Consider the following 21,645-nt stretch of genomic DNA (forward strand, 5'->3'; position numbering starts at 1 on the left):
GCCGCTCCAGCCTGCCTGGACACGCTTCTTCACCTCTTTTCCACACTCTCCATTGCTCTGGACAGTTGACTCCAAGTACTTAAAATTTTCCACCTTCTTTATTTCTTCTCCCTGTAGCATCACTCTTGCACTTGGATCCCTCTCATTCACACACATGAATTCCGTCTTGCTGCGACTGATCTTCATTCCTCTCCTTTCCAGGGCATATCTCCACATCTCTAGTTTCTCCGCCACCTGTTCCCCGTTCTCACGTTACTGGCCCTCCAAAATGGAAGGAAGTGGACAACACAGTACGGCATGCCAGATCAGCATCAGCCCCCGGGCCAATTGGAGTTCCGTACAAGCTCTACAAGAACGCACCAGATGTTCTGCGCTATCTTTGGAGGCTCATGAGGATTGTGTGGCAGAAAGGGATAATACCAAAGGCATGGCGAAGGGCCGGAGGCGTACTAATTCCCAAGGAGAAGGATGCCACAGACATTAGTCAATTCCGGTCAATTAGCCTTCTCAACGTTGAGGGGAAAATCTTTTTTACTGTGTTAGCACGGAGACTTTCCACCTACCTGGAGAAGAACAAGTATGTTGATACTTCTGTATAGAAGGCTGGCATCCCTGGGTTCTCTAGTTGATTGGAGCACACCAGTATGATCTGGCACCAAATCCAAGTGGCAAAAAAAGACAAGAGAGATCTTCATGTCATCTTCCTCGACCTGTTCCCCATAACCTTCTCTGGGAATCCTTCAACTTCTTCCAGGTTCCATTACCGATTACGACCTTGGTAAAAGCCTACTTCGAAGACCGGCAACTGTGCTTCACAACACCTGACTTCATAACATCATGGCAGCGTGTAGAAGTCGGCATCATGGCGAACATCTTCCTGCAAAACTAGAGGTTGGACAGCTGGCCAGGGCCCGGCCGGGATTGGAAGATGCGGGTTGACATTGGCCAACAATTGGTTTTCCAAGCGGAGATTGCAGCCACCACCCTAAGACCAGACTTGGTGCTCTGGTCCCCTTCACTCAAGGCTGTCTACATCACAGAACTTACAGTCCCGTGGGAAAACTCAGTTGAAGAGGCCTATGAGCGTAAGAAGCTGCGCTATGCAGTACTCGCAGTGGATGCGCAACAGCGAGGATGGAAAGCCAAGGTCTATCCCATTGAAGTTGGATGTAGAGTGTTTGTGGCTTCCTCCACCATCAAACTGCTAAAAGACCTGGGCATCCATGGACAGGCTCTGTGGCACACAGTTAGGTCACTCTCTGAAGCGGCAGAAAGAAGCAGCCACAGGATCTGGATGAAGAGGAAGGACCCTTGTTGGGCTCATAGGTCAGCAACCTAAGACGCCCCCCCCTCACCAGCTTCTGAACATCTGATTGGGCATGAGACACAAGCGTGGGCGTGATCAACCTGTCGCTGTCCACCATCGATGAGGGTGTCTAGTGATAAAAGGCCGAAACACCCAATGATTCTTTGGAGCACTACTGATGATGTGTCTCAAATTTTACAACCTTCCCATCCCTGAGGCACAGCTCCCACACCACTCTCAACAACAAGGCTAAATCTCATGTGCGGACCATCCATTGGCTCAAACGGACAAAATAACATCATTTCCAGTGTTTCATGATTCTGAGTATCTGGATGTCATCCAGTGACTGCTGTGAAAGGACAGCTGACAACACAGGAATGTCTGTGTGACAGCTTGGAGAGACAGCTGACAGGAGGGAATAGACCCCACTGGGGCTGTCATGGGCTAGCTACCCATGGTGGCAGTCACCAATGCTGGTTCAGTTTGTTGGAGACACCCGCTAAATGCTACAGAAAGGATACAGAGAAAGATACCCCTAGAGCTTGCGAGAGCGGGGGCGCAAGATGGCTCAATGACTGACAACACGGCTACCGACCCAGGAACGAACGTGACTACGAGCAAAAACAAGGCACATGAGACAACGGTAGCAGGACACTCACTCAAGGTGTGCGTGTGTGGCTGGGCAAAAGTAACATCAGCTATCGGGTTAAAGATCCACCAAGAGAAAAGACAGTACTTGGGAAAGCAGAGACAAGGGCCTCGCATTGACCAATATTTCTTAGGAAGTCAGACGTCAAATAAGTCGAGTGAAGCACAGCGATGGGACGAAAACCAAAGTTCGCAGAGTGTCAACACCTCTGTCAATGAGGATCGTAATGAACTTACAGAACGACAGGTGGAAGAGCCCACCCAACCACAGAGACCTCCCAAAGAGGACAAGATCAAAGGACACAGACCAAGTGTGAAGTGGCCAAAAGCTATTGAAAAAAGAGAGTGGGAAACCGTCAATAACGATCTGACGAAAATCTTGGAGCAACAAGTGGGCACAGCAGGGAAAAAGCTGGAAAATATTGGATGAAAAGGTTTCTTCAGCCGTCATCTGTACTTCGATGGCTGAAGAAACCTTTTCATCAACTGACGTACTCTAGTTTACCTGCATCTGTGGGTTTCATAGTGACAACTAAAATAAGATGTTTTATACTTTCGGTTGCAAACCTTACATGTTCCCATTCTCTTTTCCCTGTTCGTATCAAAAATATACTACGTTGAAATACAATACAAACGGAATTAATTACTTGTCAAGTGATGTAATTCAAAACAAAGCTTTAGTCTCTTGAATCAACAGTCCAATTCAAGAAGTCTTTCTTCAGTTTTAAACAAGCAAGTTGCAAGTCCCAGAAATGGCGGTGTGGGTCTTCTTCCTCATCTCTGCCGCACTGTTTTGGTGCTTTGGTGGCGAGCAGTTAAATGGGCCATATGAAGGTCAGTTTGCACTTCATCTAAATAACATTTAATGAGGCCCTGCTGTGTTCATTATTATGCTCTTGGACCGGGTTGGAGCAGGCTAATTGTATCTCGAGGAGGTTAATTGAGCAAATGAAGTCCTTTCTCTAACTTTCTCTTGTTTGTATGCATCGCCCATTAAAAAAATACTGGTTAGCACAGCAATATAACTCAGGTACTGGATGTAAACTCTTGAATATAAAACAGCACTTGACGGATTTTAAGAACGGTTGAAAGCATTTAAATAATTAACAGTTTAATCAGCATTGGCTACCTATGAATATACATTGTGTTTCAAAAAAATATGTTGGACATTAAATAATTGAAGAATATTTTTGCGGTGTGTATTTGCACACCTGCCCCTTTTTCACGTGTGGTACTTTATCTTGTCATTCAAACTGCCAAAACCAGTTAAAGATGCGATGAGTTCCTCATGGAAAATCCTACTGGACCCTCCACATCCCGCCCACCCCATTTTCTAGCTACTCCTCTCAGGCAGGCGCTTTAACAGGTTCTTCCCTCGAGACATTAACTCTCTAAACAGTAACCCAAATCTAACTGTTTAGTGGCTCTTTGAAATTTTACACATCCCTATGGAACAACAGCCCATCATAGTCATTGTAGCTCCAGCTTTGGACTCACTTGTACCTCTGTCACTGATCTATATAATCTCCAACAAAAGACACTTTGAGGCGCTCAATGACATGTGCATAATCGCACACTTGTACAACATTTTTTTCTGATTTGCAAATTTCCCCAGTGTGGGAAGAATAAAGGTTTTCTGATTCTGGTTTTCTGAAATACAATGACTGATCATTTTAAAATGGTTCAATGATTTTCTGCACCAACTGTACACATTTTCTCCTATTTTATTCTACCACTGATCACTTCAGCTCTGATTGATATTTTGCACATTGTCTCTCAGTTGTTCCTGAGGGATAACACTTACATTAAGGAATGCCCTTCCATATTTATTTGTCATGTATTTATTGATGATGATACTAGTGCAGCGTGTTCTACTGGAGACAAAAATCCTTCTACAAACTTGGCTCTGAAGATGATTCTGACTGTGATTCTAATTAGTATTAGTAATTTTGTATCTGGTCATACGAGTGTCAGTTTTGGTGGATGTTAACCACTCCTGATCACTCTTGATCAACATTATGATTACTTCAGTACTTGGTGGTGAAAATAAATACATCCTCGAGGATGGCAGTTTGAGAATGAAGCATTTGACTGCACCCTTTTATTGTGCCTTCAATCAATTGCTATCAATTTCTTTCTCCCCTCAGCTCTATTTTCTAGCCACAATATATTTCATTTATACATGCTTATCTCATGAGGAAGAAAGCCTCACATGATGTGTCTGCCCTAGTTGACCATATTAAATTGTTTGGTCCACTGGGCTGTTATCTCTACCCCTAGATCTTTCCTCCCACGTCAACAATTGATTATCTGACCTGATCACCTTCACAAACACATGCACACACCCACAGATACACACACACACACACACACACACACACACACACACACACACACACACACACACACACACACACACACACACACACACACACACACACACACACACACACACACAAAATACATTCAAAACCTTCAACTGACCAACGGCAAAAAGAAACATATTTTTTACGCTAGTACATGATAAATTGCATTTGGGATGTGCTAACTACACCGCTAACTAAACTAAATGCTGCTGTTAATTCTACACCGTAACTTGCTCATCGTAAAACCAGCAATGTGCTTATATGAATAACAATAAGAATAAGAAAGTCTTTAATAGTCCCACGATGGGAAAATTTGCAATCGACAGCAGCATCGAAAAGGTTGTGGGGGTGAATGAATGTTCATGTCAACACTATTCAGTGTGGGAAAGAACTACTTCCTTGAAGAAAATTTGTGACCACATTTTAATTCAATGTGCATTTTATTTTATTAAATTTCTTTCAGACCGCTCACATAAAGCAACAGGGGTGCACTATTTATGTTATTTCATTATATTTAATTAGTTTTCAACCCATGAGTTGGTTGGGTAATTGGGCATTTTTGGAAATTATTACCTTGACTTGTGCATTTATAAGCACAAAAATATTTTGAAAGTCTTGTATCGATCGCTATGAACATGTTCAAAAGGCATTTATTTTTATAGCATTTTTTTCTAAGTCTAAGTATAGATGATGACCAAAGTAGCATAATTGTCACAGTTTTTCATACTCCTTTTTTTGTCATTTACTGACACGTTTAGTGATGCAATCGCGTCCGTGAGATTGTATTTGAGGCAGATGTAACAAGAGAGAAGAGAACAGGAGAATAAGGGAGCCCAAGTGTAGTTAATTGGATGTCCTCATCCTCTGTCTCTGTCATACTCTCCCAGCAAATGTTAGAAGCAGTGAATCGCTCCAGTGATGCATCACCTCTTTAATTCCATCTTCCTCATCAGCAACTGCCTCAACTTCAGCACCAAGGTCATTGCTGTTCAGCAACTTTGCCTTCTCGTCTACAAGTCCGTCCGAAACATACATGGGGCAAAATCTATTCACAAATCTTTTTCTTCATACCTTGAATAAGGGACCATTGCCGTTTGTGAATTGAACATGCAGCATACTGGTATTATTTTTGCCCCAAATAATTAAAGATTGAAGTTGCAACAAAGTTGGGCAAGTGGAGCACACTTTTTCTTTAACTACATTTATGTTCTTGGCTCGTTGCAGGAATTTTAACCCTGTTGTTTTTCTTCCCGTACAGTCAGTTATATGATTTTAATAGCACAGAAACAGCATAAAAAATAAAGATAAGAACTAAGTATTTGAAACAGCTGAGTGTTGTGATACAACTGTGAACAAAACTCAAATCTTAACACATTCTGAGATGAACACACCTTCAATCGAGCCTTGTCTTAATAACAACAGAATATTTACTTGAGAGTTTATGGCCTTACAGACCAAACGCGGTTCCACCTGAGCGTGTGTCACAGGCATCCAAAAAGGGTAGCTGTCTGTCTTAATCAGAGCCCACACACCAATATGAAGGAAGGTGTTTAAGGAAAAAAATGGAGTCGTGTTGTTTTGGATTGTCCAGTAGAACAAGCTAGGGATAATGTTTAAATGGGAAAAATAGAAAGGATGCCCTCATGAATGATGCATAATGTTTCTGAGCAATTTGATTATGCTGGTAAACAGAGCAAGCAGAACTAATGGGAGCGAGCGTAAGTAGGTGTGTTGCTCAGCCTGGGAAGATAGTGCTGGCTATGAGGGATAAAAGAGAAGAGGGAAGAACCTAAACCCAGGAGTTGTCTGCACAAGTTTTACAATTTAGTGTCATCCTTAGGAATCTGCAATTAAATTCTACACGAAGAATGTAGCCACACGGGGGCACAAGCCAGTGTCTTATTGTGCCGGTCCGGTGCCCGGATAAATACAGAGGGTTGTGTCAGGAAGGGCATCCGACGTAAAATGTTTTGCCAAAACAAATATGTGAATCAAACCTCTGAATCCCATACAGGATCGGTCGAGGCCTGGTTTAACAACGGCCACCATTGGTACTGTTGACCTTTAGGGTGCCGGTGGAAAATGGACAACTGTTGGTCCAAGAAGGAGAGGAGGAGGTTTGCCCGGAGGAAAAGAGAGAAATGGAACGCCAAGAGTAGAGAACTAAGAGTAGGAACTTTGAATATAGGAACAATGACAGGTAAAGGTAGAGACCTGGTTGACATGATGCAGAGAAAGAAGGTAGACATACTGTGTGTCCAGGAGACCAGGTGAAAAGGGAGCAAAGCTAGAAGCTTAGGGTCAGGGTTTAAATTGTTCTATCACGGTGAAGACGGAAAGAGAAATGGAGTTGGGGTTATCTTAAAAGAGAAGTTTGTTAGGAATGTCTTAGAAGTAAAAAGAGTATGAGATAGAATGATGAGTCTGAAGCTAGAAATTGAAGGTGTGATGTTAAATGTTGTTTGTGGGTATGCCCCGCAAGTGGAAGTTGAAAAAGGAAGAGTGTTGCATGTCATTTAGGCAGGAGGTAAGACAAGCACTGGGTGGGCAAGAGATCCTTCCAGATGACTGGCAAACTACAACGAACATAATCACAGAAACAGGTCAGAAAGTATTTGGTGTATCGAATCGAAGAAAGGTCGATAAGGAGACTTGGCAGTGGAATAGGGAGGTGCAGGAGTGTATACAGAGAAAGAGGTTAGCAAAGAAGTGGGACACTGAGTGGATGGACGAGAGTACACAGCAGTACAAGGAGATGCAGCGCACGGTTAAAGTAAAGGTGGCAAAGACCAAAAAAGAGGCCTATGATGACTTGTATGCTGGGCTGGACAGCAAGGAAAGTGAGACTGATCTTTACAGGCAAGACAGAGAGACAAAGATGGTAAGGACCTGCAGCTGGTTAGGGTGATTAAGGATAGAGATTGCAATGTATTAACAGGTGCCAGTGGTGTGATGCCAAGATGGAAAGAGTACTTTGAAGAATTTATGAATGAGGAAAATGAGAAGGAACAAAGAGTAGAAGACTTGACTGTTGTGGACCAAGACGTAGCAAACATTAGCAAGGATGAAGTGAGGAGGGTGCTAAGAGGATGAAGGGGGGAAAGGCATTTGAGCCTGATGATTTAGCAATCGAGGTATGGAAGTGTCTTGGAGAGGTGCCGGTGGTGTTCCTGATTGGGTTATTTAACAAGATCTTAGATGGTGAGCAGATGCCTGAAGAATGGAGACGAAGTGTACTGGTGCCCATTTTTAAGAACAAGGGAGATTTGTCGAGTTGTAATAACTACAGAGGAATAAAGTTGAGGAGCCATACAATGAAACTATGGGAAAGAGTAGTTGAAGCTACACTAAGAGCAGAAGTGAACATTTGTGAGCAGCAGCGTGGCTTCATGCCAAAAAAAGTACGACAGATGCAGTGTTTGCTTTAAGAATACTGATAGAGAAGTACAAAGAAGGTCAGAAGGAATTGCATTATGTCTTTTTTGATCTGGAGAAAGCGTATGACAGAGTGCCCAGAGAAGAGCTGTGGTATTGCATGAGGAAGTCTGGAGTGACAGAAAAGTATGTCAGAGCGGTGCAAGACATGTAGCATAACTGTAATACAATTGAGAGATGTGCTGTGTGACGGAGGAATTCAAGGTGGAGGTGGGACTCCACCAGGGGTCAGCTCTGAGCCTCTTCTTATTCACTATGGTGATGCACAGGCTGACAAACAATGTTAGACCAGAAGCTACTTGGACCATGATGTTTGCAGATGACATTGTTATCTGTAGCGAGAACAGGAAATAGGTGGGGGAGAAACTAGAGAGGTGGAAGTATGCCCTGGAAAGGAGAGGAATTAATATATTTTTGAATGACAGGTATCCAAGTGCAAGAGTGATGCTACAGGGATCATTTTACTCGCTGTGGCGACCCTGGAGGTCACAACAACATCCGTGACACTCTGACGAAGGCGGAAGTATACGCCGAAACATGTCAGGTATTTGAACACCTACAATACACTGTCTGTAAGTAAAGAATCTGTTTTAAATTAGATATCAAGTAGACAGGATGAACTTAATACAACGATTACCCAGAGGGGAAAAGCCGAAACGAAAAGAAGAAGAATTAGAAGAAGAAGACAAAGCAACAATAATTACATTGGTTTTATGATGAACAATGTACAATGTTACATTGTCGATGAGAAGGTTTCTTCAGCCGTCATCTGTACAAAAGTGAAGGTTTCGGACGTTTCGCCTCCTATCCAAGAGGCTTCGTCAGCGAACTAAAGTCTGACTGGTCGTATCGGCCCCATTTATATATCCCTAATGTCCAGACATGGTGGCGCCGGACACAGCTATGATAGGTCCCTACTCTCAGGTTGGGGGGGCAGGGGACCCCTCCCTGTGGCCCCACTGATTGTTCCTACATTCCTGACTAACGACTGGCCTATTACCCCCATTCCCCCCGGTATCACCTCATCAGCATAACAAATGTTACATTGTTAAACAATGATGGTTGATGGAAACTGTGACGTGATATCTTGAATTTGGTAGTTTGGAAAAAAATGAATATTCACTGTACTGTAAACGATGAAGGATTGTGCAAGAAATAGTTATCCCTTGTTCTTGCTTTCTTTCAAAATGTTTTAATGTCTTTGAGTCATTATTATTTTTATAGACACCCAAAATAAAGTGCTTCATAGAATGTTTTACATAAATTGTGGACTATACTTTTCGTGGGTGTGATTTGAACCATAACCCCGGTGATAGAGCGGGGATTACAGTACCAAGCTCAATTAGTTTCTAAATTGAGCAAGAAGAACTGCTCAAGAGCATCTGGTTATGTCCGGCAACAGTCTCGTATTGATCCATTTCAAAGAGGGAAACACCCTGTTTCCCTACTCCCAACCATCATCGATGGAGTCGCACAACGATCTACTACTCAGCGTGCAGAGGTTTCTCTACAGTTTCGGCCTTCCTATGTGAATTTGCATGTTCCTCCCATGCCCGCATAGGTTTTCTCTAGGTACTCTGTTTTCCACCCACATTCCAATATCAAGCATGTCATTTGTTTTGAGCATGAGTGGTCTGGGTGCCCTGCAATTGGCTGGCAACCAGTCCAGGATGTCTCCTGCACGGAGACAGTGTGGATATGCCCCGGCGCAAGCCGTGTGCATTTCGAAAATGGATGACTGGATTAGTGATCATGGGTAAAAGTCAAAAATTGATGTTTCTCTCTACATGTATTGACAAAAACGATGACCAATTCATAATATCTGGATGCTTTGTTTGTGTGAAACGATGTTATTGCGGTAATTTGTTCTTTTGTTTATTTAATTAATATGCTTTAATGCAGTATACTGTAGCACAGTCTTGTGTTTAGTTCTGATTGAGATTCTAATCTCAACGTCCACTGTGGTGCTTTCGATTACTCTCTCCAGGTTAACTAACATTTTATTTTCTGAATGTACTGGCTGGTTCCATCGAAATCAAACTGATGTCACTCATTTTGAAAATCTTATCTCAATCAAGTAGTGCTCTTCCTTGTGGTGAAATGTAATGAAAGGATGGTGAACTCTGGTGTTTGAATTTTTGGAATTGCAAATATTCATGCCAATTCTGAAGCCGTTTATCAAGCCAATTGTCAAGGAATTCGATGTACAGTAAAGTCTCGTTATATCGATATCGGTTATATCGATAGTCCCGCTTATTACGATACTATTTCTATGCACGCAAGGAGAAAATTACATGCGCGCAGGGTCGGATATATCGATAGTCCCGGTTATATCGATATTTTTCGGACTCCCAAGAATATCGATATAACGAGACTTTACTGTATTTTACTTTCGACCGTTCATTCTGCCATTTGATGTTGCAGCCATTTCAGTGTAAATCCTTATTTCCACCGTGCAGCTTCTTCCTCTTGCATCAGGTCAACGCTCCACACGACAGTTTCCAAGAATATGTGTGCTGTGTGCTTGAAAGGACTGAATGAGATGAGGAACAATCCAAAGCATTGGGAGATGATGCCCAAATACATATTTCATATTGGGATTATTTATTCAAAAGGAAGCATTTAAAAACTGAGGAAAGTGTGACTGCATGAGCACAAAGACGACAGGCGCTTGAATATCAGTGTTTTTGTCTCCTGTTGCTTGCTGTCAGATGACTTTTTTTGGATTGGTTTGGATTGGATTGGATTTGCCTTTATTAGTCTCGCAGTGGAGAAATTTACATTTCACAGCAGCAAAGTTATGAAAGAAATGAAAGTAGAAAAGCAAAACACAGGAGCTGCTGGAAAGGCAGCCACTCTCGCGGCGCCGTCTTGAAGTCAAAAGAACAACAAAACGTCGCTACCCGCTGGTCGCCAATCTGGTCAGGACGACCAGCACCTGTGCAGGTGTAGGCGGGGCCGACAGCGACCCCCGTTGGTCGCCAACCAGATCATGACAGTATGTCAAATGTCATTGAATCCTGTTGAACACATTGTATGCTGTTGGATGCAATTTTATGCATTGTGTGCAGTGCGTGTGTTTGTTTAATCTTGGCGGACTTTTAATCTTGGTTTTCTTTTGATACTTTGTATTTTTTCCATTCAGATGATTTTGATGTTTTACATTTTGTTCCTGCTGACTTTATTTTAATACAATTTCTCAAATACAACCTCCTGCTCCCTCCTGCCTGCTTTTTGGGATCCGCACCCGCCATCACCACCTTGCAAAACGTGACAGTGTCCAGCGATGACAGTCGAATGGCACCGACAACACAGAGACCGTTGCCGGACTCTGCTATGGTAGGTCCCTGCCCTCAGGTTGGGGTTAGCAGAGGACTACTCCCTGCGGCTCCACTGATTGCTTCTATTGTCCTGACTGACGACGTCCTGACGTCCTGATTGCCCTATTTGCTCTGGTATCACCTCATCAGCATAATTAAGCCTAGGTTGCTTCTTGTACGAACGATCCAAATTGAACCTCACACCACCATGTCGGTTTAGTGAAGGATGTTGCTGGTTTATGAAAATAGCTTCTTTTACTTCTTTTACTCAAACCATCTTTTTTCTTTTGCTAAGATTTTACCTTATTGTTGTCAAATGAGTGGTTGCTAGCTTTTAGGTGCATATGTACTGCCGCTTGCGGCCCACTAGTATTATACCTGCGACAGTGACGTGTGGTGAGGTTCATGGCTGGTGAGGCACTGACGTCATCACAGTAAGATTTACAAACATGAACTCCACAGAGTAGCTTATTCACCATTTGATTGGCAACAGTTAACGTGTTTTGTTTAAAATGTCATGTCAGCATTCTTTATATACTGTATACAAACTGTAGAAGAGAAAAAAAGAATTAAAAAAAACTTTATTATCGTGTTACCTTTACTTATAAATGAAGTCCAAGTCTCTCTGTCTAAATGGAGGTCACTGCCAGTGAAGAAAGTCGTCCTTGATCAGTCCTCTTCCCATTGTATATTTTCAGTCTTTTGTGCTGAAAATGACCGCTCCACTGATGCTGTAGTAGCTGGAACAGTGAGCACGAGCTGGAGCAACTTTGTCGCTTCAGGAATAGTTTCAATGAGATCCTTCTTGGCCAAAAAGCTCAGAAGCTATCCAGGAGATTTACATTCATCCCTCACCGTTTGTGAGCTGTACAGTCCGGTGTTGGTCTTCCTTTAATTATTATTGATAGAGTGTTTTATGCACATTAGTAAACATATTATGTTATTTCATGTTTAGCTTAGTACACATTATGATTAGTGCACGTTTAATTTCAGTCTAATAGCATTATCAATCTTATTAGTTCAATAGTCGTTGCAAAGAAGCAACGGCTCCAACTTCAATTTAAGACCCTCCCAACACTGAGTTGTCCGTAGCTGATTGGACAACAGATCGCTGCTGTGGACATTCAAAAACTTGTCAGAGCGGGAGCTCGTTCTCTTTGTTTCCTGTCTTTGTCCGTGTGCTCATATCTTCGCCCCGACCGACACGAGAAGTGCTTTTTCTTTCTCATTAGAATAAAGTAGTTTTTTGTTCACCATCTATCGTCGTTACTGATATTTTTATCACTGAACTTCTTTGAAAATCGAACCAGGAAAGAAACAAGAATTTAAACCGAACATTAATTGGTGCCAAAACCCGATGCCAGTCTGCCAGCCTTAGCGGTTGAGGACTACCACCTGGGCGGCCCAGTTAACGAGAGACGGGAAAAAAGCTCAAAAAGCTCCCGGTGGTTCAGCCTGTTTTAAAATTCAACGGGAGACGACGCGTGGGGACGCGCGGCGAACCTGCTCCTTGGCTGGCGCCAACCTACGGAAGAAACAAAGATTTTTTCGCTCTTCGCTGAAGCCTGCTTGTGAAGTCCGCACGAGAGACGGAAAGAATATCACTCCTTTCCGGTGGCGGTGGGGCTCCTAACGTTCTGGCTGGAGGACAACACGGCTGTTTTTTCAAAAGTTCGCTAGGTGAGTAACGCGCTAGCTAGCAGCCATTATTTGAATGTATTGTGAGACTCTTCCTGGCCAGAGGTATCTTATTCATTTAACCCATGTACGTGCCGGTGTAACGCGGTTTTCTTTGGACTAAGGTGAGCCCAATAAGAAGACGGAACCGGTGGTGCACAAAAAAGGACTTGTGTACGCGACATCCTAGTGCTTTTATGGACTAGAGTGTCTGGTTTTGTTCAACACGCCGACTTATGGTTCGGAAGTTTTCCAGCGAAAGAAATTGATCACAAGGTGGTGATAATCTGGAAATCAGTTTGTGTGAGGGCTGGTTCAGTTGACAAAACCGAAAGGTTTTTAATTCTGATGCAGACGTTATATGTTATTTTAAAGAGCAGCTGCAAAAGTACTGGGTTATCTGAAAAATTAATGCATTTAAAATGGTTTGTTCTATGCTAGAATAGTGACACAGAGAGGGTTCTTTGTCTCAGAGAGAAAAAAAGGGTGGGCGCGAAGTCATTTGAGCCGTTAGTGCGTGCCAGAGAGTGTGTGTGTGTGTGCATGTGTAAGTGCATTCCTTGTGTGTGCGTGAACGCGCATCGTGACTGAGAATTGGCGCGAATCACGCCCTTTGTTCTTGGGTTTGAATCAACATCACGGAGTGTGTGCCTCTTTTCTGAGTGATAGTCACTGAATGAATTTGTTTGTTGGAAAATTGAAAATGGGTGCTATATTTTCTAAAAAGACTCCAATTCATCGGGACGTCGAATTCATGTCCAAAAAATTTCCAGGAAGCGAAATTTATTGCAAGAAGTGGATGGAACATGGTGAATTTTCTTGTGCTTTGCAAGTTCAACCTTTGAGAGAGATCATGTTTCGATTAAAATTACAGGAGGCATCCGCGGTTAACAAGTCTCTTAGGAAGATTCGGGCCGAAATCCTTGCTTGTGAGACTTGGATGGCACAAGCAAAGATCAGAGAAGAGGAACTTGAAGCGAAACGAATGAAGAAAGAGGAGAAAGCAATGGTCGCGATGTCTTCCAAAGTGAGCTCTGACGATGAGACTGTGGCTTCATCTGTTGCACGTCCTAATGAAAAGTTCGTGGAAAATAAAAAGCAGCCATTGTTTCAATCCCCAGAACTCCCCCATGGGAGACGAGGGGGACAGGCGGGAGGCTGCCCCGGGCAGGCGCCACAGCCCCCCTCCCACCCCTCCTACCACTCCTCCTCCTTCTCTTCCCCCTCCTCCTTCTACCCCTCCTCCGCAGGGCTGAAGAAAGGGGAGGACGCAATCTGTTCAACCCCTGTGGGGCGGGTGGCCCCCCCGGTGATGACTCCAAATGTCTGTTGGGCAGACCAGCAGAATGGAGCGCTCATGACCCCTACTGGAGGAATACGAGAATTGCAACCTGATATTAAAAATCAGATTGCTGGTGACTGTGTTTCTTCGCGTACAAGGAGCAAAGCAAATTGTTCTGGACAATTGTATCCGCTTGAAGAGTTGAATGAAATTAAAATGAATAATGAAAGCGATTGTGAAGCTTTCCCACTTATCCAGGTAGCTAACCCTCATGCTTCTGGCCTCAATGATCAAACGATCTTGGTCTATAGGCCGTGGTGTGACAGTGATGCCGCTGAGGCGTGCAAAGGACTAGGTAATGTTGTTGAAAATGCGGAAAGTTGGACTGAGAATTTTGAGGAATTGTGTGCTTCTTACCAGTTGAATGGACAAGAAACGCTTAAGGTTCTCAGGAGATGTTTGGGACACCATTGGAATCGGGTGAAAGGTGACTTTACTGGGAAAACATCGACGGGAACGAACATGACGTACGAGGAGGTGACAACCCAACGGAGATTGATTTGTGAAAACATCCGAACATTATGGAAAAAATCACCAAACTTTGGCATGATTCAGAATTGTAGACAGTTACGTGGGGAAGATATTAACATTTTTCGAGGACGCTTGGAAGATGTTTTTCGAAACCACTGCTGTATTCCTGAATCTGCTGATGAGAATTCCATATATGTCAACCAATTCAAGCAAACATTTCTCCAGAATTTGACGCCAGAGATTGGAGATTTCATTCGGAAACATTATGTCCAACACCGGACTGGAAGGTTGGTTGATCTCATGGAGTGGGCAATACACGCCCAAGAAGTGGTGAGAAAAAAGTGGGGAAATGGTGCAAATTCGCCGATGGAACATGTGATGGCATCTACCATGGGTAACATAATGGAGAACGTGTTATACCAGGATCGGGTGAAGAGACGGATGCCGCCCAGTGATCGATGCTACAGTTGTGGCAATGTAGGGCATATTGCTCGCCACTGCAAAAAGAAACATATACCGAAAAGGAAACATGGGAAATCTTACAGACCTCCACCATATAATACACGATATGGTGAAGGACAAAAAACAAAACATTCAGATTGACACGCGGAACCCCATTTCAACACTGATGACAACAATCACAACAGTGGGAAATGGGGATCAATGAAACCAGTTGAAATCTTGGATTTGACAAATGTCTTTGCCTTGACTTTGCCGGAAAATGAAAAGCCTTATTATTGGCTAAAAATTGGGAAAAAGGATGTCAAATTTCTTTGCGATAGTGGTGCATGCAGATCAGTGTTAAGAGACACTATTCCAGGTGTCACTCCGAGTCGACAACAAATTTCTGTGGTATCTGCAGATGAGAAAGTGACATTGTTACCTATTTCTAAACCAATAAAAATTTTAGATGAGGGACTAACTCCATACAAGGTCACTATGGTCTTGAGTGGAGAGTGTCCAATAAATTTGTTGGGGAGAGACCTGTTACAACAACTACAAATAGCTTTAATACCAACAGAAGAAGGGTACAAACCCAGAAAAGTGAACTTTCTGGAGTCTTTCGTAGTTGACGCTATGGGAGACCCAGTAAAGGTCGATTCACTAGAATTATGACTAATGGCCACTTTAGGGGCGGAGGACTGTCCAGACGTCCCTGCCACCCTTTGGTCATCGGGAAAAACAGATGTGGGCTTACTTAAAACAGCAAAACCAGTTGAAGTACTGCCTAAAACGACTTATCGACCAAGACTTAAACAATATCCATTAAAACAGGATGCTATTATTGGCATCACTCCCGTAATACGGGATATGGTGAAAGCTGGTATTTTGATTGAAGACCCAACTTGTGAATGTAATACACCGATATTTCCTGTTAAAAAAGTGGAATCTGGAGTTTGGAGAATGGTGCATGATTTACGACAGATAAATAAATCTATACAATCACGTGCTCCGTGTTTTGCCAGACCCACACACATTATTGAACAGTTTAAAACCTGACAAAAAATGGTTTACAGTAATTGATTTGAGCAATGCCTCTTTCTCCATTCCGTTACACAAAAAATCACGTCATTGGTTCGGATTTACATTTAATGGGAAAAAATATACATATACAAGATTGCCACAAGGGTTTACAGATAGCCCTACAATTTTTTCACAAGAAATGTCTTCGTGTATTGCTGATTTTAAACATCCTGAGTCTTCTCAGATTCTTTTGTACGTTGACGACATCTTAATTGCTTCACCAACTGAAGATGAGAACAAGACTGTATCAATAACTTTGTTCCAATATTTAGCGAATACAGGTAACAAAGCTTCTTTGGATAAATTACAGTTTTGCCAAGAAGTTGTTTTTCTAGGACATCTTTTGTCAAGAAAGGGAAGAGAGTTGACAACTAAAAGAAAACAGACAATTTTGCAGATTCCTCGACCTAAGACGAAAAAACAGATGATGACATTTTTGGGACTGTGCAATTATTGCAGAACTTGGATTCCGCATTATGCACAAGTTACTCAACCATTATTGACACTTATATACCAAGACGAGATGGCACTGAAAGACTCTATTCAGTGAACTGAAGAGGGCAGTAAAGCATTTACAGAATTAAAAAAATTGATAGCAAACACTAGCGTCTTAGCCTTACCTGACTATGACAAACCTTTTGTTCAAACAGTTGACTGTAAAGACAAATACATGACTTCAGTCCTGTTACAAAAGCATGGACAAAAGCTGAGACCAGTTGCATTTTATTCTAAAAGACTGGATCCAGTGGCTGCAGCTCTTCCAGCATGTGTTAGAGCAGTGTGTGTCGCAGTGTTGGCAGTTCAGTCATCAGCTGAACTAGTACTTTTTCATCCCACAACGCTGATGGTACCACACTCGGTTGACTTATTGATTACAGGCACGAAAATGACCTTCTTGTCACCAGCACGACATTTGTCTATCATGACAACTTTGCTGGAACAACCACACATAACTTTTGAGAGGTGCAATAGCATTAACCCAGCGACACTTGTACCTCTACCTGTTGACGGAGAACCACATTCATGCATTGACAGAATAAATGAGAACTGCAAACCACGACCAGACTTGAAAGACACAGCATCTACCTGTATGTTGACGGCTCTGCGTCTAGGTCAGATGCAGGGGCTAACAGGGTAGGCTATGCTGTTGTGACCGATGTTGAAATTATTGCTGATGGCTCATTACCAAAAACGTATTCAGCACAAGCAGCAGAAATTGTTGCATTGACTGAAGCGTGTAAATGGGCGGAAGGGAAAACAGTGACGATTTTTACAGACAGTCAATATGCGTTTTCCACACTTCACTGCTTTGCAGCTCAGTGGAACCGCAGAGGAATGACTACATCGAACGGAAAATCTGTCGAACATGCAGATTTATTGAGAGGCTTATTGAAAGCTATCCTCCTTCCAAAAAGTGTAGCTGTATGCAAATGTGCAGCGCACACGAGGGCTAAAGACAGAATCGGCTCAGGTAATGCTAGAGCAGATGCAGCCGCCAAGAACGCTGCTTAGACTACTTTCAATTTGGTAAATCAAGAAATGCGTGAATTAGTGCCTACACAAGTTTTGAAGGACATGCAAGCGTTAGCTACAAAATCCGAAAAAGATTTGTGGCTTGCCGATGGTGCTAAGCTCGTTGATGAGCTGTATAAAATAGACAACAAACCATGTTTACCGAGAAACATGTTCCCTATGGTGACTTGATTGAGCCATGGTAGTTCACATGTATCAACAGCGGGCATGGTGTTTATAGCAGGGAAAGTATTCCATTTAAGCAGAGGTTTCAATTCGTATGCAAAAAACTTTTGTCGGAGTTGTTTGATTTGCTGTAAACACAATCCACAAGGTAACATGCGACCAAAACGAGGAACATTTCCACAGGGGTCACACCCCTTTGAAGTGGTCCACATGGATTTCATTGAACTAAGCACAAGTAATTCTTATAAATACTGTTTGGTGTTAATTGATTCATTCACCAAATGGGTGGAAATTGTGCCTTCAAAGAAATCCGATGCATTATCCGTTGCAAAAGCATTATGCAAACATATTATTCCAGAACATGGCATACCAAGAATAATTTGGAGTGATAATGGGCCACATTTTGTTAATGACGTAATAACCAAAATTTCTGAACATTTAGGTATTAAATTAAAGAACCACTGTGCATATCATCCACAGAGTGCAGGATTAGTTGAAAGGACGAATGGTACGATAAAAAATCGACTTAGAAAAACTATGGAGGCAACAGGCAAACCATGGCCTGAATGTCTGTTTTTGGTTAAATTATACATGAGAATACCACCCACTAATAACGGCTTAACGCCTTTTGAGATCTTGCATGGCAGACCTTTCATCCTCCCATTATGGGAAGGTGTGCCCTGGCAAGAAAATGAATCAGATCCAGGCGCTTTGTTGGCAAAATGGCTGTGTGAAATGTTTACAACAAAAGAGGTCCAGTCAGCATGTATACTGCCGCAGTCTGTTCTGGTCCCTTCACAGGAACAGAGACTGCTTCGGCCCGGAGACCAAGTGCTGATCAAGGCGATTAAGAGGAAGTCCTGGTCGGCACCAAAGTGGGAGGGGCCATTCACCGTGCTGATAACAACGCCAACTGCCATCAAGATCGCCGAGAGATCCACCTGGGTGCATCAAAGCCATTGCAAAATTGTTCACCAACCAGATCCGGAGCAGGTGGAAGAGAGACGGAGCCAAACTACTCAATAGCCATGGGTTTGGTCCACATCATCTTGCTGTATGAATTAGTGGAGGCAATCCAGATGACGCACGTAAAGTCCCATTCCATCAGCCTGCCAAACTCCACCCTTACAGCCAACGACGGCAGAAAAGTGCCCAAGCATGGCACATCCTGTAGCCTGCTTTCCACTAGAAGCTAGGAATTGTGTCATTTCCTCTTAGCGTCCTCGTGAACGAAGCACGACAAGATGGAAGCAATTATCCTCAAGAGTTTTAGTACGCTCGTATCAAGTCCGGGAAGGCTTGGACCACAGGTTGGGATTCCGTTGTGGTCCGTTCTAAGCCTAACACAGAATGGGTTCGAAATAACTGTGCCCAAGAAGCAAAACGAATCGTCGTCAAGATAGCTCGAGGGAACTGGTTAGGAACAGGAACTGGAACTGGTACAATGACTGATATCCAACTCGCCATCATAACTCATGATGTTGCAGGATGCATGGACTTGAGACTCTGTCCTGATTCTCGTGAACATCACACTGGTTTTCCCGTAACTATATGCATCATGTCATCTTTGACATCACAAGTAGTGACATCGCCGTTCCAAAATAAACCGCACATCAGACTGACAGCCTATGTTGAAATACCTGCCAAAAAAGCCCAAAATTCAGGTGTCGTGGACGCATTATATCAACCGTTTGCAGGAGAAAACCATGACTGGAATCCATTGTTATCAAACACGTGGTATCGTTATGCTACACTAATTGCTAAACAAAATAAGAAAAGTAATTGCTTTGTTTGTTCGTATATGCCACATTCCGTGACGCAACAAAGGGTGCATTCAAAGGTATTTGGAGATAAAATGGCTCGAGCTGCATATATGTTAATATCTTCGCATAAACCTGATCAACATTTTCCAGTTCTTCGCAATGCTTCGAGAGGAGAGATTGTTCCAAGTTTAGATACCATTTTGGAAACTGAAAATCAGGTTATGACCGAGAGCGGATTGCGATTACCAGTATGTGTTGCAATATACGGTACAGGTCAAAACTTAAGTTTTATAGATGAGGATAAATGTTTATATGTGCTACCGTTAAACACCCTGTCACCATCTTACCCGTATCTTCACATCTTTGGTGGTTATGTGGTTGGAAAGTATATTCTTTTATTCCTCCGAGAGCCTACGGTATGTGCGCACCTGTTACTGTAACTGACAATACCTTCATCGTTACCAGTCGTCCAGCGCACCATCATGTGAAAAGAAGAGTGTCGTTTAAGCCCCATGATTCGATCTGGGGAACTGATGTTCCAGAGCAATTCAAACACTGTAGCACGGGAAGTAAGGTAATGTTAGCTCTTTTTCCACAAATTGGAGTGGCTAAAAACATGCTACGAATTGAAACAATTGACTACAGGTTTCAAGTGTTTGTAAACGGCAGTTTGGAAGTAGATGAAATGCAAAACACTGAAATTGCAGCAATTACACAAATGGTGCTGCAAAATAGAATGGTTTTGGACCTTTTGACGGCTCCACAAGGGGGCGTCTGTGCTATGGTGGGTGACACTTGTTGTACGTACATACCCGAAGAAGCTAATTCCATAAACATGACTGATGCTTTGTCTGTTGTCAGGGATCTCAGAGATGCCATGGCCAAAGATCACCGGCCTGATCAACCGTGGATCTTTGACGGGCTCTTTGGGGGCTCTTGGTATCGGACTTTGCTCAGAATGTTTATCCCATTCGCAATTGTGATTGTACTTATTTTCTTAGTCATTGGTTGTATTATTCCATGCTTAAGAGCAATGCTAATGAATATGATAACTAATTTTCAGGTGAATTACGCAAAGGTTTTGTATCAACAAATGCGTGAAGAGGACCCTGTGTTGTAGCTAGGAATAGTACACCATGGCCAGAGTGTGGTTGCTCCAACAAACAAAAGCAAAAACAAGAAACGGAGAGCCGAGAAGGAATTTTCCTCATTAAAATTTAAAAACCCTCAAAAAATGGAGAGGTTGCATATCACAGCAGCAAAGTTGTGATAGAGGTTTTTCGCCTTCTCCATGGTGTTAGTTAGATAATATTAGATAGGATAGATTAGATTAGATGAGTAAAGCAAGAATAAAGAATGGTTCCCTGTACAGTTAGTATGACGTGCATGCATATTCTGCAGTTTTGAAGAAAAAAAAATCCAAAAATAGTGAAGTTAAATGGAAAAGAATGTTAAAGTACAAATCACTACATAAATATAACTGTTTACTTCATTTTGTCATTTTATATTTCCATGAAGGGAAAAGCCGAAAGGAAAAGAAGATATTTCCATGATGACAGTTGAGGCATAGCCTCACCTGTCTCCCCTGACTGCACGTCAGTGCCCTGCGATGTTGATAAAGTATTTTTTTGAGAATTTGTTTAGTCTCCCCAATGTATTGCTCTTTACAATTTTCATTCTTACAATGTATTGAATAATCTACATTACTTTGTTTTTCATTTGGCAGCGTATCTTTTGGATACACTAATTTTTGCCTTAAAGTGTTTATCGGTTTGAAATAAGTAGGAATTTTGTGCTGACAAAGTTTTTCATAAACTGCAATGTAAGGTACTGCTACTCCTCTCCTTTTTGTATCTTCAGAATTTTTGGTTTCATTCCCTATTCTTTAGGAAGGCTACGCACCCTGACTGTCACATCGTCGTCGCCGTCCTGAGCGCGCCCCTCCCCTCCTGTCTCCTCCTCCGCTGCTCCTTGGAGACGGCCCCTCCCTTCCTGACTCACCCGGCTTCCGCACCTGTTTTCAATCCCCTTGATTGTGCCTTCTGGCTATAAAAGCCACTCCTACCTTACTGTCTTTGTCGGAGTATTCGAGGGA

General features: G+C 42.7%; 1 protein-coding gene across 2 annotated transcripts in view; it reads left to right on the top strand.

Annotated features, from left to right (window-relative positions):
- Window positions 1-21,645, top strand: part of LOC148898119 (solute carrier family 66 member 2) — a 50,260-nt gene that overhangs the window by 26,515 nt on the left and 2,100 nt on the right. Inside the window, exon 3 of one of the 2 annotated variants that reach the window (XM_088997050.1) lies at window positions 202-3,876. The exons of the other annotated variant lie outside the window; for it this stretch is intronic. Within the exon in view, the coding sequence (XP_088853176.1) occupies window positions 202-599 (398 nt within the window). The 3' untranslated portion in view covers window positions 600-3,876. Of the gene's footprint in view, window positions 1-201; window positions 3,877-21,645 lie in introns of those variants that run through there. 2 annotated transcript variants of the gene reach the window in all.

The sequence above is a fragment of the Hippocampus bargibanti genome, linkage group LG05 (genome assembly GCF_051943395.1).
Source record: "Hippocampus bargibanti isolate YZ-2025 linkage group LG05, ASM5194339v1, whole genome shotgun sequence".
Taxonomy (NCBI): domain Eukaryota; kingdom Metazoa; phylum Chordata; class Actinopteri; order Syngnathiformes; family Syngnathidae; genus Hippocampus; species Hippocampus bargibanti.